The sequence below is a fragment of the Saccopteryx leptura genome, chromosome 3, assembly GCF_036850995.1.
Source record: "Saccopteryx leptura isolate mSacLep1 chromosome 3, mSacLep1_pri_phased_curated, whole genome shotgun sequence".
NCBI classification, from domain to species: Eukaryota; Metazoa; Chordata; class Mammalia; order Chiroptera; family Emballonuridae; genus Saccopteryx; species Saccopteryx leptura.
Window position 1 is genome coordinate 86,811,889 of NC_089505.1, and position 18,043 is coordinate 86,829,931.

At 59.9% G+C, this 18,043-nt stretch overlaps 1 protein-coding gene across 7 annotated transcripts in view; it reads left to right on the forward strand.

Annotated features, from left to right (window-relative positions):
* The window catches only part of KCNAB2 (potassium voltage-gated channel subfamily A regulatory beta subunit 2), an 80,407-nt gene that overhangs the window by 23,793 nt on the left and 38,571 nt on the right, over positions 1–18,043 (forward strand). For 3 of the 7 annotated variants that reach the window (XM_066374885.1, XM_066374890.1, XM_066374887.1), the window contains exons 2-3: positions 8,052–8,179; positions 9,271–9,312. In XM_066374885.1, the coding sequence (XP_066230982.1) occupies positions 8,103–8,179; positions 9,271–9,312 (119 nt within the window). In that variant the 5' untranslated portion in view covers positions 8,052–8,102. Of the gene's footprint in view, positions 1–921; positions 1,023–8,051; positions 8,180–9,270; positions 9,313–13,367; positions 13,389–18,043 lie in introns of those variants that run through there. The other 4 variants (XM_066374889.1, XM_066374891.1, XM_066374886.1 and 1 more) reach the window with 3 other exon arrangements.

Consider the following 18,043-nt stretch of genomic DNA (forward strand, 5'->3'; position numbering starts at 1 on the left):
CCCTGATGGGCTGCGTGGGTGGCCGTGGGGGTTGCTGAGTAGCCGTGAGCCTTGGTTTTCTGTCTGCAGAAGCACTCTCGCCCATCGCCCATGAGAGTTGGAGGTGGGGGGTTTGGAGTGAGACCCACAGAGGGCTCAGCTGTGCCCATCCCCCACTCTCCCTCAGAGTCCCTCTGTTCTCTTACTTTGCTTTTTGCCCCCTTCCTCCCTTCCCTTCCCTTCTTCTCCCTCCAGCGCTCTTCTTGAAGCCGCTTCTGTCTTCTCCCAGCCATGAGCACCCCAATTGTTCATGTCTTCCTTTTCTTTCCTCACCTCATTGGGGACCCCCATCCAACTGATCCCTGCACAGGAGCCAGGCTGGCTGACTCCCCACTGATGGTTCAGAGTCCCAGCACGGGTGGGGGCGAGGGATATTCCATCCCTGTCTTCCCTTTGCCTTGCTCTCCCCTCAGATGGGGCCCCCACCTGCTCTCCCAGCCGCCCCACCCCCCACAACATCCGCTTACACCTGCTGTGTCCTGCCACAGTGTTGGGCCCAGTGACAGGGACATGGGTGAGGCAGATCCCTGCCCGGCTCAGAGCACACAGCTTTGGAGTCAGCCTGTCCCGGGTTCAAGTCCCAGCCTGACTTCTCTGACCCTCAGTCAGTGTCATCATCTGTAGAGTAGGGGGAGCAGCAGTACCACGTCCAGGGCTGTGGGGACGGCTCTGCCACAAAGCCAGCACCGGTCAGTAACCAGGAACTTGAACATCACCAGGACTGGCCAGTAGCTGTTCTGTCCCCATGTGTCCCTGGAGAAAGGCCCCAGCCTGCCGGGAGGCCCTGAGGCTTGCACTGCAGGAAGGCTGGGTGTGGGCCCTCCTCCTGCATGCCTGGGACTGGAAGCCACGCCCCGGCTCCCCGGGGGGAGCCCCCACTCTGGGGCACCTCCTGCCACCAACTTCCTGGTTAGCCCCGGAGTCCCGTGGCCGTCGCATTGCACCAAAATGGGCTTGTCTCTGGCCACCTGACCCATGAGCAGGTACTGGGGTGTTTGGGGACCCTGTTTCCCAAGATGGGTAGTGTTTTGAGCAGTGATGGCACCCCGGCTCCCTGAGCCAGGCTTGAGCACCGCTAGACTCCACACCCCCAGAGGACTGGCTGCAGCGGGTGGGAGCCAGCCCTGTGGGTGCCGTGCTGGACCGGGCAGGGCCTGTGTGGCCACCTGTCAGAGCAGCCGCAGGCATCCTCCCTGTGAGGGGGCACAGCGGGCCCTCCACCACCCGCTGACTGCCGGGCAGGCGGGCGGAGTGTGGCAGCCCAGCAGCCAACAGAGATGTGTGACCATGGTACAGTTCTGCCACCAGAGCAGCTGGCTTCTGCTTTCATCCCTGGGCCACATGGGGCCTGGAGATCAAGGGCACTGCAGGGCCACCTCTGTCCCCACCGTGGATGTGAGGTGGTGCCAGCTGCCCAGCGGTGCCCAAGCTCACAGAGAGAGTCCCGCCGGTCTGTGTCTCTTGGGAACCCCGCACCTGGGGTTCCCCACCTCTGGGTGAAAAGTAGTTTCACAGGCGAGGAATGAGGGGCCCTGCCTTAAAAACAAGACAGAAGGTCCCCCCCCCCCCCGTCTCCTGCAGGGCTGGGTGCAGGACAAGGGGAAAGGCATCTGGAGGACCCTCTAAAGCTCCAGCACCCCAGCATGGCCACCTTATGGTCACCATTCAGCGGAGGAGGGCAGGGCAGGGAGCTGCCTGGTGCCTAAGGGGCTTCCGTTCTGCCCAGAAAAGGCGGTTGCTCTCCTGAGGTCGCCTCCCTCCCCTGCCTGGTGCTCCTTCCTCCAGGGCCCAGCAGAATGTCAGTGCAGGGCGTGGTCACAGTGGGAGGCCAGCGGGGCGGAGGTGGCCCAGAGCTGTGACTGTGCTGAATGAATGACTGCGGGAGCCTGTGGCCCGGGCACTGGGGGTGGTCACGCGGATGCGAGCTTTCAAACACTGAGGTCCCCTCTGCCTAGCACCAGGTGCGGGCCCTGCTCAGCCCCCTTCTGCCTGTGGCCGCCCAAACCAGGGTCCAGCTGGGGGAGCCACAGCCTGGAGACCAGGCCCCCACCCTGTGGTCAGAGCCTCTGTTCCTTCTCTCAGGGAGGGAGGGCGACCGTTCCCAAGACTGAGGGCCTCGGTGCCACTTTGCGACCTGGCGGAGCCCCAGCCATTGCTGTGTCCGTGCCCCCCCCCCCCCATGTAGCCAGGGGCAGGCAGGTACGAGGGAAGGGGCTGGGTCTAGGTGGGCTGTGTACTGGGATTTCACCGTCACTTTGGGACAGTTGGACTTCCTTGGCTGTGACCTTTTTTTTTTTTCCACTGTGGCATGAATGAGATGTGAACAGGGCCTCGCCTGGGCTCTGTGCTGGGTTGACTGTCATCAGGGGTAGGCGTTCGAATGTTGCTCTGAAAAGACTGAAATGTTTAGCCTGTGACCTTTCTAAGAGATTCTTAACGGGGCTCCATGGTCCAGGTGCTTCTTTCATCTGGCCACGTGGGGCCCATGCTGTTTAGTGACAGGTTGGTGGGTCAGCAGGCCTCCGAGCCTGGAGGAGAGACAGGTCTCTATGACAGAGAGCAGGTCACCTGGCTGCGTCCCCCACCCCTAGTAATGTTTGCTGCCACCACCACCACCTGAGTCTGAGCAGGGTCAGATGCTGCCATTTGGGGGTTGAGTTGTTGACCTCCAGACCCCTCCCAGCAACGGGGCCTCTCTGCTCACTCCCCCAGACGACCCCACAGGCAGAACCGAGACCCCACGTCATGCGTGCGCTGCAGCACCGTCTTTGCCCCAGGCGTGCGGTGGAGGGGCTCCCGCGTGGGCACTGGCTCCTGGGGACCAGGGGAAGGGAGGCTGTTGCACCAGCACCCTTCCGGCTCTCTGTGGTTTCAGCAGTTACACCTCTTCCTGTCTCCTCGAGGCGTTGCAGCCGCCATGGCTCCTGCTGGCTGTGCCCCGTACAGGCAGTGGTTTTGTGCCCTGGGATAGTCACAGCCGTCCTCCAGGGCTGCGACAGGCAGGACTTCCAGGGTTTGAGACGCAACGTGCAAAGTAACATCAGTTCAAGAAGCAGGAACTGGAGTCCCAGCCCGGCGGCTTTCTGGAAGATCACCGATGACCATCATCACCGATGTCCAGCGTGTCCAGGCAGCACAAGCCTGTCCTCTCTGCCTCCCCTCCGTCAGCGCTCCCTGAACCTCTACTGTGTGGCGCTGCCTGGACCCCAGGATATATCTGTGAACCAGAGACAAAGTCCCCTGCCCCAGTAGAGCCAACATCTCAGTGGTCTCAGGGCATATGGAGGAGTAACCTTGGGGGACAGTCCCTCTCAGGCATCACAGTTGTGACCTCCAAGGTAGCCTGGTCCCCATACCATCCCTCATCATATAAATATTAGGGTTGGTCTTTGCAACTGATAGAACAAACTTCTGAGCCTCAGTCTTAAAAGACATCGCAGCTACTCTCTTTCTCGATTCTTGGCTCTGGGAGATGACCCAGGCGCCGGAGTGTGAGGGGTCCAGGTGACAAGGGACCAAGGCCCCCACCCACATCCACGTGCATGAGACACAGAAGAAGAGGAGCCCCTGGCCCCAGTCCAGACTTCAGGTGAGACTACAGCCCCCGCGGACATCCTGAGTCAACCTGGGGACAGACTCAGCCAGAACCGCCAGCCCCATTGACTCGATCCTGGCTCTGCGAAACTGTGAGACAGGCTTGTGTGACGCTGCCAGCTAACCCTTGTCACACAGCCATGGATAACTCGTCCAGTGTTGTTATTCTTGTGACCTCAGCTATCGAGGGACAAGCCTTCTGGAAACTTGGCGTTTTCAGAACAATCCAGACTTCGGGCACAGCCACAGAGAGCCGAAGAAGCACAGAGTCCCCACCATGACTTTGAGTTGTACCTGTGTGTGATGGTCACATCTATGAGAAATTAGCCTTTCTCTGGAGAAATGGGAAAGACAAGCAGCCTTCGGAGAGCAAAGGAGAGGCAGCAAGGGGAACAGCAGGTGGTGCGGCAAGACCGAGGACCCTAAGAAGGGATCGTTTTCTGGAAGGTGAGGTCACTGCCGGCCACCAGGCCACCTCGGGGACACACCGGCGCAGGTGCAGGCCCATTCGCCCTTGGCACACAGTGGGAATGTTCAGGAGGGAGCTGTGGTCAGTGCCTCGGCAACAAGAGCTCCTAGCCTCGGGCCCTCACCGTCCCTCCACCGGGGACCAGGCACAGGCTGGTGTCAGCATCCCGTGGCCTTCACCGTGAGCACGTCGGATCCTACCCCAGACGCCTGTTGTCATTTCACAGATGAAGAAACTCGCACTTGGGAAGCCTGGGAGGTCTGCCCGAGGCCATACCCAATAATGCCAGTTAGAACTTGGACCCAGGGCCAAATCTGAGCCCGCACTGGGCCTCGCCACCTTTCCTGACACCTGGATAGGTCTCTCCTCGGGTCACCCAGAGGGTGGAAGTGTGTCGTCAGCCCAACTCGAGAAGACCATCGAAACGCGTGTGGTGAGCTCTGGGCAAGATTGCGATTTAGTCAGTCACGTCTCCAGCACTCAACGTGCCAACTTTCTTCCCCATCGGTCTCGCTAAATGAAGGCCCCGGCTGCCCAAGCTTTCTCGTACTCCTGAATGTACGGTGCAGGGACAAACACGGCCCGCTTTTCCGGTAATTGGAAGTAGCCCCGCCACTCACTGGAGTTATGATTTAATGTCATGAGGATGATCGCGAATACCGAAGCCCCGGAACGTGCTCCCAGGGGTGCCGAAGTTAAAACCCCACTCACCTCCTGCAGAGGAGCCCTGGTGGCGGGCCACACTGGGCATTCATGTATCAGCCTTTGTGGGTTGGCGGCTCTACGTCCCAGTCTGGACCAGGTGGCACATGCAGTCTTTGGGCCAGTGGGGTGGTCTGCGGCACGTTTACCCGTGGCGATGGCAGAGGCTCCAGGGCTAGTGTCCAATGGCCGAGGCTGGAGGAGCTGTGCAGTGTGTGTGTGTGTGTGTGTGTGTGTGTGTGTGTGTGTGTGTGTGTGTGTTGGGGGGAGAAGCAGCAGTTACCCTCCGTTTATGCAAATCAGATGCCCACTCAGTCAACCAGAACAGCTGGATGACCCATACTGCCTCCTGCCAGGCCCAATCAGAAAGTGTCTCCATTATTTTGTATCTCCATCCTGGACCCAAAGGCTCAGGTCTGACCTTTCTCGGCGGTTTCTTGGTTTAAAGCCACATTTTCATTTTCTTCTCTCTCCTGAATGTGCTAAATTCTTCCCATCATTGTGGGCAGGGGGCTCTGGGGGGAAGGGAGGGGAGGAGGGAGAGAGGGAAGCAGGGAGGGAAAAAGAGAGGGAGAGGGAATGTGTGCAAATAAAGCATAGCGTTGACCACTGGTGGGGGAAGAACACAGGTTTGTTGCCGTTCTGATTTTTTACAACTTCTCTGATGCGTGCAAGTTTTGCAAAATGATGAACTGGGGAGAAGAAAGATGCTCCCACAGATGGTTCTTGCCTTGCCGCCCCCGATTATCACCATCAGCTCACCCTGGGATGGCTGAGAGCTGAGATTTACTCGTCAGCTTTCTTCCTGAGCTTGGCATTTTCGTGCCTGGCTTCCCTCTGCTCCGTGAGAAAGTATGGGCTGGCTCTGCGAGCTCTCTGCTTCATTTTCTCGCAGGATAAATCAAGCCTTTGCTCAAGGTCGCACACACCAGGTGCACGTGCAGGAGACAGAGGTACCCAGACTTCTGACCCTGAGCCAGCTGTCCCTCCTGGGCCTGGTACGCTCTCAAAACAGCTTCTGAAGCCTCTCTCCCTACTGGGTGTGTGGGGATGTCCCCCAACTCTGCCTTTCTCCCTCCAAGGTGCCTGGGATTGGCAGTATCCCACTAGGATATCCGCTTCTCTGGGATTGGCCGCTGGGAGGATGCAGTTGCTCCTGATTGGACGGTGGCAGTTACAGGGCCAGGAGGTGGGCTCTGGGCAGGAGCTGGCCCCTGGCTCAGGGGGTCCAGCCTAGGTGGAGGGAGGAGTGGGACAGGTGGCCTCCCTAGGATGCCTTCCTAGAAGTCACAGGTGGTGCTGGTTGACCCTGCACCTGTAGCTGCCCTGAGCACCCACCCTGGACAGAGAGAGCATTGCACCTTGCAGAGAAGATGGTCCTGTCCCTCGGGCAGGCAGCATCCCCGGCCCTCTATCGGCATAGGTGTTCCACTTAAGGTTGACCCAGACCGCCCAGCCACCTCCCCTGTGCTCTCACTGGGTGGCCTTCAGCAGGCTGGGCCGCAGAATCATTCATTCACTCATTCAACAAGTATTTCAGTGCCTAGTGCATGCCAGGCGCAACTGTGAGCACCACAGAGGCTGTGTGTGAGACAGTTGGTGAAGTACAAGGCATATTAGAAGGTGACAGGTGCTAGGGAGGAAGATGACACTGGGAAGGGGCTAGGAGCGTGGGGAGACTGCACTTGCCATTAAGATAACGTATCCGGAAAAGACTCCATGAGAAGGTGACCTTTGTATAAAAAAGCAAAGCTTAGGGGGTCAGAGGTCCTTCAGATGGATCTCAGGGATCAGAGAGCCCAGGTAGAAAGAATGCCTGGTACAAAAGCCCTGTGGTTGGAGTGCCTGCAGGTTAGTGGGACCCCAAAGAGCCATTTGGGGTACATGGAGCTGGTGGGGGTGGGTGAGCAAGGGGACAATGGGGAATGATGTCCAGCAGGCCATGGCAGGTGGGGGTCAGGAGGCCCCTGTTGAGAGCTGGGCTTTCACCCAGGATATAGTGAGAAGCTATTGGAAGGTTTGGGGCACGGCTTTCCTGGGTCCTCTGCTTCAGGACCTGACAAGGCTGCCACCGAGGTGTCGGTCAGCCTGGGCTCCTATCCAAAGGCTTAGTGGGAAGAGACCCCCTCCAAACTCCCGTGGTGATTTGAAGGGTTCTGTTTGGTGAGCTGCTGGGCAGAGGCTACCCTCAGTTCCCCGCCGTGTGGGCCTCCCCAACACACACCTTACTCACCAGAGCCAGCGACTCAGAGGGAGAACCCACTAGCAAGACAGAAGTCATGAGCCACACTCCCTAATCACGGAAGTGATGTCCCATCACCTGTGCCACCTTCTGTTGTTAGAAACATCCCCTAGCCCTGGCCGGTTGGCTCAGCGGTAGAGCGTCGACCTAGCGTGCGGAGGACCCGGGTTTGATTCCCGGCCAGGGCACACAGGAGCTTCTCCACCCCTCCGCCGCGCTTTCCCTCTCTGTCTCTCTCTTCCCCTCACGCAGCCAAGGCTCCATTGGAGCAAAGATGGCCCGGGCGCTGGGGATGGCTCTGTGGCCTCTGCCCCAGGCGCTAGAGTGGCTCTGGTCGCAACATGGCGACGCCCAGGATGGGCAGAGCATCGCCCCCTGGTGGGCAGAGCGTTGCCCCTGGTGGGCGTGCCGGGTGGATCCCGGTCAGGCGCATGCGGGAGTCTGTCTGACTGTCTCTCCCTGTTTCCAGCTTCAGAAAAATTAAAAAAAAAGAAACATCCCCTAAGGGAAGGGAATGACAAGGGCATGAGTGCCAGGAGCTGGGGCCACAGGGCATCCGACAGGCTGCTCCCTTAACGCCAAGCAGTGGCTGCAGTGGGCTGGAGTAAGGGTCAGGGGACGGGAGACAAGGACGACCCTGGGAGACTGTCATCCCAGGATGGGGAGGACAGTCCAGAGTCCGCAGACTCCCCTGGGACCACCATTTCTGCAGAGTTTGGGCAAGAGAAACGTGCCCTCCAAGCCCCAGGAAAGCAGCTGGGGAGGGGCAAAGGACCCGCTGTAACATTGAGGTGGGAGAGTGGAGAGATGGGGCAGAGGAAATGCTTCACGGTCATTGGACCCCATTAGCCTCGTCCAAGCCACCATGGGTCTGTCTGTCTGTCTGTCTGTCTTTCTGAGGACCCCTGTATTGGGCCCTCCCCCTTGCAGAGCCTCCTGGCCAAACCTGAGTGGCCTTTCTTGACCAGCTCCTCCCCCCCCCCCCCCGCTCTGCTTTTCCTCCAGAGCCCTCCTTCGTGAAGAAGAGAGCGGGTCAGGACACGTGAGGACGGCTCCATGTACCCAGAATCCACCACGGGCTCCCCAGCTCGGCTCTCCCTGCGGCAGACAGGCTCCCCCGGCATGATTTACAGGTGACCTCCGCCCCCAGAACCCCCAGGGTCAGTCCTGCCTCTGAGGGGGGGGTCCCCAAGGCCATTGTCCTCCCCACGGCCCAGAAGGGAGGACAAAGGGAGGCCCACAGGGCTGTGAGGTGCAGTGGGCAGGCGTTTTCTCCAGGAACAGAAGCAGGAGCTTTTCGGACAAAGTAGGAAAGAAACCCTCAAGATCTTCCTGGTGGGATGGAGACAGGATTAGGCTCATACTTTGTCCCCATCTCTCCTGAAGTATTCCCCTCGAGGTAATAGAGGCCCAAGAGGTGGGAGGCGGGGGTGGTCCCTGGCCTGGGTTTCTCTCATTCCTTGAGGTTCCTAGAGCCCCCCCTCCCCGTGGTCCCTCCAGCTCCCCTGACTGGGCCTGGCGGGGAGGTCGGGGCTCCCTCCAGAAGCCACTTCCAAGTCCAGCGTTGGGTCCTTCTGTTTGGATATAGCCCAGGCTGAACCACAGGGGCGGGCAGCAAGAAGGCACTGGGCCCGAGCACAGAACCCAGATTGGCAATCACTGTCACAAAAGCCTGGGGCCCAGGTGGAATCCCAGGGCCCATCGGTCCTTGAGCAGCTGGGCCTCTCTAGGTGATTGTCAGGGCCTGAGCCACAGCGAGTGTCCATGGAAACCACAGGGAAAAGGAGGCGTTCCTCCTCCATCGAGATCCTGAAAAGCACCAACCATCACGTGCAGACTTGGTGGAGAGGCGGGTGACAGCAGGCAGTTCTTGGTTGGAGGGCTTCCCACCGCTGTTCTCAAGCATACTTCCTCAAAACCCAAACATGTTTTCCCCGGGGTTGACTTTCAGCCTGCATTCCCCGCTTTGCGCGAGGCTGAGGCGGGCACCCGAGGACCCCGGGGTCCCCGCAGAGCGGGCCTCTGCCCCCATTCGCCACTGGGTGGCGCTGCCGCCGAGCGCGTGGCACCGGGCGCGCATCCCTCCTACCAGCCCCGAGCGGCGCGGGGTGGGGCCGGGGCTGCGGGTGTCGCGGAGGCTTCCGGGCTGGCACATCCCTGCGGTTAATGCCCATTGTGGACTCTCTCTTCTTTCCCTCCTTTTCTCCCTCATTGCTGCCCGCAGTACTCGGTATGGGAGCCCCAAAAGACAGCTCCAGTTCTACAGGTAACGAGCTCTCCCTTTCCCTAACTCCGCAAGCTGCGGGCGGGGGGCGGGGTGGGGGGAGGGCCGTGCGCGCAGGTGGGGGTGTGCTAGCGGTGTCTCGGGGGGGGGGGGGTGCAAGTCCGCCGACGAGGTCCAACGCTGTCCTCTCCCGGTGCGCAGTCCCGTGCGTTTGCACTGTCCAGGTGAAAAAAAAACGTGAACTTGGGGTCCCCGTGCTGGTCTAGGGCTTGTGCAAAGGCACTTGGGGGTACCCGCTTAGCTCCCGCGGGATCTGCCGTCGTAAAGCCTCCCTTGGGCCGCGGAGGGGGCGCTTGCTCGTCGAGGTTGTGCTTTGTGGGTCCTCCGAGGAGAAGACGCTGTGGCCAGCCCCATCTGCTGTCTCCTAACCTTGGACTTGAGCGGAGTTGCAGCCTCGGAGCAACCAAAGGCCAGTACCTCCCCCCTCCCGGGGATGTGCGGCTCCCTTGGCTTAGGGAGGGGCGAACTGACTGACGTCTCTCTGATGCACATCCCTGGTGCCAAATCAGCGAGGCCGTGTCCCCAGGAGACAGGCGGGTCAGTCAGCAGGGTCCTCTGGGCAGTCCCTTCCACCCTCTGGACGGCCTCTTCCTAACCTGTACATCAGGGAGGGCGCCCCAGGAGGACACATGCTTCCAGGAGAGTCTCTAACTCGAGGTGTTTACTTTGACATTTTTCTCTGGTCAGGACTATGTCAGGGCAGGGGACCCACAGGTCAGCTCCGCCAGCTTGGGGACTGGGTGAGGACTCCCTGCGGCTCTTGGGGACCCTGATGTCTGTGGTGCATTTTGGCATTTGGGCCTGGGAGGCCTCTGGGTCCTGAACCAGTGCCCCACCGTCCTGCCCGCCCACCCATGATGGAACCTGGAGCAGTTCCTGCAATGCTCCAAGAATCTTGGGCAGCGGGTGCAGGGTTGGCACTGGATCCCCCTGTGGCTCTTTCTTCCCGCAGCCTGGCACCTCTGACCATGACCACGGTCCAGGCTGCTGCTTCAGGGTGCCCCGTGCCGTCTCCCTCCTTACAGAGAGCTCAATATGCCTTTTCTGAAATAGTTAGGTCTGAGCGTTACAAATGCATGTATTGTGTGAAATGTCCATCAGGGTGTCTGTAGGCAGTGGCCCAGCCTTGTCAGAGCGAACATGGGTCACTCATCCCAGCGGGGTCTGACCAGTGAATGCATATATGTGCTTAAACTGTGTCCTCAGACATCCCAGCTGCCTCACTCCCAGGAGGGAAGGAGTTGACAGGAGGTAAGCAGGCCCTGAGGGGTCAGACGGGCCAGCAGCCAGTGGAGAGGGCCCGCCCATGGGAGGGGCTGAGGAGGTTGTACAACTGAACTAACAGTTCCACGCCCTTTGCTGGCTTCAGAATGCCACAGATCCAGGGTCCAACGTCTTGTCCACCTCTGTGGGGACCCTCTGGATGAGCAGCCTGTCCCCACGAGGCCGTCCTGCCCCATTGGAGAGCCGAGTCCCCATGTCCCTCTCCTCCTCTGAGCTCCACGTGTGATACCACAGGCTCGGGTGGTCCAGCCTTTCGACTTCGGTGTGGTTTCTTCACATGGCCACTCAGGCACCTCTTGTGGCGCCTCTCATGAGGACCTCTAAGGGGGTGGGAACTTTGCCCAAGATACAGGGTGCCACACCCAGTGGGGCATCCTTGTCGCCCAGGCACCAACGTGGCTCTCAGTGGTTATGTAAATCAGCACTGTGGCACCTCTCCTGGAACAGGGTGAAGGTGTTCAGGGAGTGCCCTGCCCCCATCCCCACATCTGTCAGGAGTCACGCAGAATGCCGCATAACAAACACGCAAACTCACAGCTATACCACCAGCGCATCCGTGTCTTGCTTATAGGTCGGCGGGTTGGTTAGCATCAGTCCCTCTCGGCTGGACTCAGCCCTCCCGGCCTTCCTAACCAGGGGCTGTCCCAGGCCCTTTCTTCTTGTGGCAGACAAGCCAGAAGAAAAGCAGAAGCCTGCAGTGTCTCTGAAAGCCAAGATTAGAACCATGCACGGTCGCTTCTGCTCATGGTTTCGGCCAAAGCGAATCTCATGATGTCAGAGGGCAGGAAACATACTCCCCCAGACCCCCACCATGGGAGGAACCAGTCCCGTGACACAGAGACGGAGGGTTGGCAACAGTAATGCGACCTGTTCCGGAGCCCAGATACTCCAGTAGTGTCCAGAAGGTAAAACGTGCCTGGGAGAAGTCTAAAGAGCTGCCAGGGTTCCGAGGAGGAGGGAGTCACAGCCTGCTGCGAGTCAGGGAGGCCCCACGGAGAAGATGGGCTAACGGAGGGATGGTATTCGGGTTTTCAGGGGTGCACTTGGCTGACCGGGAATTAGACCACAGGGGCTTTGAGCTGGACCTGGAAGTCTGGACAGGATTCAACACAGAAGCCAAGAAGAATGTTCCAGTAGGTGCGACAGCTGAGCCACACCTTGGAGAGGTGCACCGAGGACAGGAAACAGTGGTTTCACAGACACGGGTCATCAGGGACAGGACAGAGAGTGATGAGAGGCCAGACTGCAGAAGCGGATGGGGGTCTGATGAGGGAGGGCTCGAATGCCAAGCTAAGCAGCTTGGGCTGTGTTCTGTGGTGGCACTGGGGAACCAAAGGTGGTGATTGAGCAGGACCAGGATCAGGGCTCTGCTGTAGGAAGGAAGGCGTGTAGCAGGGAGTAGGGTGGGGGACAGAGAGGCTAGACGGGGGGAGGCCAGGAGAGACAGAGAAGGGCCGACCTGAAGGAACCACAGGAAGAGGGAGTGAAGGGGGCGTGACACGGAGCCATGTCCATGGGTGTGTCGACCAACAGTGCTGTGTTGACAGAGAGGAGCACTGGCCAGGGGAAGGAGATGGTCCTCATTGCCAACACGTCAGGCTGATGACCACTGAGCTGCAGCGAGACCCAGGGCCACATCCAGCTGGGGGGACACGTGACGTAGTCGCTTAGGCCTTTAAGAAACAATCCCCTTCCCACAACCGAGGCCTTCGAGACAGTAACACTGCCAGGCACCTCCGTTCATGTGCTCTCCGGTCATGTGTCTGCGTCTCATGCACTTTCTACTCCGGCGGTGGGTGGGGGTACAGGGATCCCCCTCCCGCCCGGTGGCTGGTAGCAGGTTTGTCGTGGGGTAAACAGCAACCTCTGTCCGGAATCCCACAGGTACTGGCCTCCATTTTACCTGAAAAGGAAAGTCATGCTGAGACTTTTTGGCATCCTGGGCCAACCTCAAGTGCCCATGGGGTCATGATGACCCTGGAATGGGCACTCAGCATAGCCTCACCCCAGGGCTCAGCCCTGAAGCATTTCCCCAAACGCCAGCGCAGGACGTGTGCTGTAAGGACGGGTCCCTGCGCCCCTACCTGAGGAAGTGGCAGCCAGTAGCAGGCTTCAGGAAACTTCCGGCCATTTATAGGCACTGGGTGCCAATCTGGGGCACATCCAGCGCAAGGGAGGAGGAGCATCCACATGTGCTGAAGACAGGTCTCAACCCCTGCAGTGTGGGGGTGGTCACATGCCGTGGGGCCCCGGCTTCCCCACCACAGACGCAGTGAAGACTGTGGTGAGGATGGTGCTGCACAGTGGGCTCCTGTCCTCAAATAACAAAAAGCCTGGCCGGCCCCTTTCGACCAGTGGTTCCCAGGGTCTTGTCCCTGGCCCTCGGTTGGTTGCCATGGAGGCATACAGGGGGGCCACGGGCATGGCAGGACCCAGCGGCTGCCCCCCAGCCCCGCCCCCCACCTCCAGCCCCACCGCAGGAGTTGGCCTGGCCAGCGGCACAGCGGATCTGCATTTCCCGGGCTTTCAGGGGCAGAGGCGCTCCTGAATAATTCAGCCTGCTTCACGGAGAGGAAGATGTCCTAATAGGACTAATGGACTTGCTGCCTCCAAGCCCGACCCCTGGGGGCCTCTCCCTCGTTCACCAACTGCCTCTGACGTTCTGCAGTGACACTCCCTAATGGAAACGCAGCCGCACCAGACCCTCAGAGCGCCTGGTGATCCCTAATAAGCTAGACTGTGTACTCTGTAACGAGCAGGCGCCAGGAAGGCAGGTGAGTGGCCTTCGGTTCCTGGAGTCCGAGGCAGTGTCTCCTGCAGAGGGAGCAGCTTGGGGACAAGCATCCCAGGGACGGAATAACGGAGGGAAGGTATTCGGAGGTGCATTTGGAAGATTGGAAATTAGACCCTCTGTTTTTTGTTTTTTTTAAAGGAGGGAACCTCCCCAAAAGCTGGCCCTGGGAAACTGAGATGAGCGCCTGGGGTGGCGGGTGGGGGCTCTGCCGATGCTGCCTGCTTGCTCCCAGACCTGCGGGCGCCTCCCTGTCCAGGGAGACCTGGGCGTCCAGTTCGCACCTTGTTGGGCTTACCGCTGGGATACAGCGTCCTCGGTTTTCCCGGGAACGACAGAGAGACGTTTTAGTGGCTGTCTGCTAGAAACACGCGGGCCTGAGCGTGCCGGGCTGCTCGGCTGGGCCTTGGCTTGCTGGCTGTCCTCAGGCCAAAGTCATTTCGTCCTTGCCCCGACGTGATGCCGCACTTGCAGACCCCCGCTCCGCGCCCGTGCCGCTTCCCTCCGCGTCCCCGCTCTCTGGAATTTGGGCTGGTTTCTCCAATATCGTGGTTTGAAAGAGATGTTCGGGATTCCTTCCAAACTTCGTGCTTTGGTGGCTTCGGGTAAACAGACCACAGTTCAGGAATTTCAGGTGAAGGCTCCTCAGAGCTGTCGCCACTCCCATTGACTTCATCAGGTTAACGACTTCCTTCCTTTCCTCTCTCCGTGTCACCGGGCTCATTACGTGAATTCCCCTGAAACCCCCTGGCCCTCCACGAGAATGGGTTTGCAAAGGCAGGCCCCGGCGTGGGAGAACGTGCAGGCACCGTCATCGCAGTGGCTGTTGCAGAGGGGAGCTGATTTATCTCGAGATGGGGCGCAGGGTGGTGATAAAAAGGGGGAGATTGGGGTCACTGCGCTTTTGAGCTCCGAGAAGCAGGACGGCTGGCGGGAGGCTCAAGGATGGATGGGCGTGCCCTCCCTTCTCCTGGGTGGTGTCGTCCTGGGTCCCCTTTGTCTGAGGACCTGACCCTGATCCGGGTGCCCACAGAGGACGCCCCAGCGTGGGGAAGTACAGGGAGCCTGGCTCTGTCCTCTGCAACCCTGGGGACCACCAGGTCCCTTTGTGGGGTCATGCCTCCCCGGAGGGCCTGAGAAGGAGGGACATTTCTTAGCTTCCCCCCTTCTCCCATGTTGTGCCAGGTCTTCCCCTCGTGGGTGCCAGGTCCTCCCCTCTCCACCTTTGCCAGGGGCTGCCATGCTGGCCCACATCCCACCTCTCCCAGCAGACCCCGGCCCCCCGCAGGCTTGACACCACGGGACGCCCCCTGCAGGAGACTCTGGGCTCGCTCTCTGAGCTGCTGTGAGGAAGGGTCGTGAGCAGGGGAGACCCTATAAACCCTGGCACAGCCCTCCCTGCACCCACCTCACGAGGAACCTGTGTTCCCTGCAGGACAGGGTAACTAGTAATGTCTGCGTTTCGTCCTGGCAAACATTTTCTAGCAATGGTTGCTACCGGCACGGCTCCGCCTTCAGTTGTGCCCTCTCGAGAGGCCTGCCCTGCCTGCCAGCCCCTGCACCCTCCACCCGCTCTTGTGTATTTTTGTCTCCGCGCCTCTTATAACTGGTGTCATGTCCCACACCTTGTGGTTGGGATCGCCTACCCAGACAAGGCATGTTCCCCTGCAACACCGGCCCCTGGCCAGCTTTCTGGCCTGGTCCCATGCAGTCCAAAGCAACCTCTCTCTACAAGAGGCCTCTGCCCGTCCCACTTCGCAGACGTGGAGACTGAGGCTCGGAGCGGTCAGGTGTGTGCCTGGATCACAAAAGTGGGTGACCAGCAAGGCCTTCCTGTCTGGAACCTGGGCGTGTCACTACGTCATCCCCGCCCTGGGGCCTTCACTAGATTTCTGGAGCCACGCCAGATCAGGGTGCTTTTCTGTGGGTAATGTCTTGAAAGCTAATGGCTATTGATCTCAGCCTGGCTCGGGCCAAATGCCTGATGTGGGCCCTGTTTTTTGAGAAGCATCCCTCCATGCAGCTGCAGCCGGCCCGCTGGGAACATAGACCCAAGGAAAGCCAGGACCAGACTGCTTCCAGCTCACACAGAGCTGGAGCAGCCCACACAGCCGCCTCTGAAGCAGCTGCCTGATGCTGTCCAGCGTGCGCTTGGAGGTGGGAAGGAAAGAAGGGAGCTGGTGCTGCCAGCTTTCCTACAACGAACTCCCACCTGGAGCCCCAGGCCCCTCTCCTACCCCTAGAGTGAGTCTTCTGGGCAGTGGGGCTTTTATGCCAGGGGCATCCCTGACCACTTTAGCACCCATTAGTGACCTCAGTCCAGACCCCACAGGCCCCCTCCCTGTGGCTCTGAGCCATGGTGAATGCAGGTCCAGGCCTGGGGGACCCTGCCCCCAGGAGAAGGCAGCCCGCCAAACCTGGGCCTGAGTCAGGAAGCCAGCCCAGCCTGACAGGTGCTGGAGGGCATTGCCAGGGAAACACCCCGTCCCTGCTGGGCACTGAGCACTCAGCGGCGAAAGGAGGCGGGAGAGCCAGGTGGCAGATCAGCAAACGCAGCAAACAAGATGATTAGAGAAGACTAGCAGGTTAGGTGACGACAGGTGCTATGGAGAACAGTCACAGCTGGAGAAGGGTAGGGGTGGAGAGTCCACCCAAGGAAGATGCTGACCAGGGGCTCCGGTGCTACCTCTGCCCTCGGGGACCAAGCAGCAGCCTCTGAAGCTGCCTCTGTTCCCAGAACAGCCCTCCCAGGCCTTCCCAGGGAAAATCGAACTTGTTTTCCTATGGGGACTAGAGAGCTGGGGACAATATCAGTTCCTCCAACTCCCAGCGCTGGACTCCGGGGTCCCACTCTATAGCTAGCCCCTCTCACCTCCTCTCTTCAGTGATGGTGACGTTGGTGGGGCCACCGTGGCAGCGGGCTGTGGTCAGACGCAGGGGAGTGCCCTGGATTGGAGACCACCCCGACCCCTGCAACCGTGTCCTTGTTACTACTGGTCGGAGATGCTGCAGGACCTGGTGGCACAGCCATGGTGCGCCGTGCACTGATGCACTCACTCTGCCCCTGAATTCACTCCAGTGGTCGCATCCTGCATTCACGCTTTTTCCGTCGACTTGAACCGCCGTCTCTTGGGACTCGCTGCCTGTCAGTCGTGCAGAGAGACCTCGCCCTTGAAGGCTGCAGGGCTTCCCATGTGATGGGCGACTCTCATTTATGTCCCCAGATCCCCTGTTGATGGGCATGTATGGTGTCTTTTGTTTCTGAGGGAGAGTCATCGTCATGTAGGATGACCACGTAGCAATGGTTCTTAATACTTAAACTATGAAATTCCCCTTCTAAACCTATCCCCACCCCCCACCTCCCATCACTCTCCCTGAATTGCATTCCACTCCGGGTCCCTATTTCAGGAACCTGTGGACTGTGACTTACTTAGGGATCAGGAAGTATGGAGCATGTCCCCCAAGATGAGAGCACGTGTGTGTGTGTGTGTGTGTGTGTGTGTGTGTGTGTGTGTGTGTGTGTATGGCTTTCCCTCCACAAGGCTGGCGATGGGGTCCAGGTGTGCCTGGCATAACCACGCTGGAGTGGGCCTCAGCTGCTGCCCAGGCACATCCCTTTCCCTGGTCGTACCCAGCAACACCTCCAGGGAGCACTGTGCCGTCGTGTCTTGGACTCACGGGCTCACGCAGTCTGCATGCTCCCCGAAGCGCCTTGAGCTCTGTGGCCTGGAATGCGCTTCGCCTGTGCTTGACTCACTGCGCGGAGAGGGCGGGGCTTAGCTGCAGTTTCTGCAGCGCAGCTTCGAGGACCAAGAATCCCACCGGAGAGCAAGAGGGGTTTATACCCAGGGGCCAGACCCTGTCTGTAGGTGCCCGCACCCCTTGGTGGCCGCTCTCCCGTTGGAGGATGTGTCTCTGAGGCTGACCTGCCCCGGGCCAGTGTCCAGCTTGGGCAGTGGGGACAGCAGCAGGCTCTCTGACCGGTGGCCACTCGGCCTTTCCCGTCCGGACAGTGGCGGCTCCCAGGTGGTACCATGTTGTCCATGACGTACAGCGAGAGCCTGAGGAGCGTGAGCAGCAGGTGCCACTCGGACTGGGCCCTGCAGCCCGTCCGCCAGACCGACACACTGGAGCTGCAGCGGCTGCGGGAGGTGCGGGCGGCCGCCCAGGCCAGAAACATGGAGAGCTTCCTCCGCATGCACGGCCTCTCCCTGGACAGCTGCACTGCCCGGCGCACGGGCATGAAGTACCGGTAAGGGCCCGCAGGCAGGCTGGTGGGCGCGTGGTTTTCCGGGACACCGGCAGGAGCCCCAGCCGGCCAAAGGGCTGCGGCCCAGGAAGCCCACATAACAGCCTGATTGTACAACGCTGGGGTAAATAGCTCTATGTGTTTACAAGTCCCAACCATGTAGGAACATACAAAAGAGGAACGTAGAAGTCGGCGTGGCCCTGTCCTCCGGAGATAAGCACTGTTCAGTTTGGTTCATTCTGCGTGAAAAGAGAATGTGGTTTCAAGAGGGGGAAATTGGGCCCTGGCTGGTTGGCTCAGCGGTAGAGCATCGGCCTGGCGTGCGGGGGACCCAGGTTCGATTCCCGGCCAGGGCACACAGGAGAAGCGCCCGTTTGCTTCTCCATTCC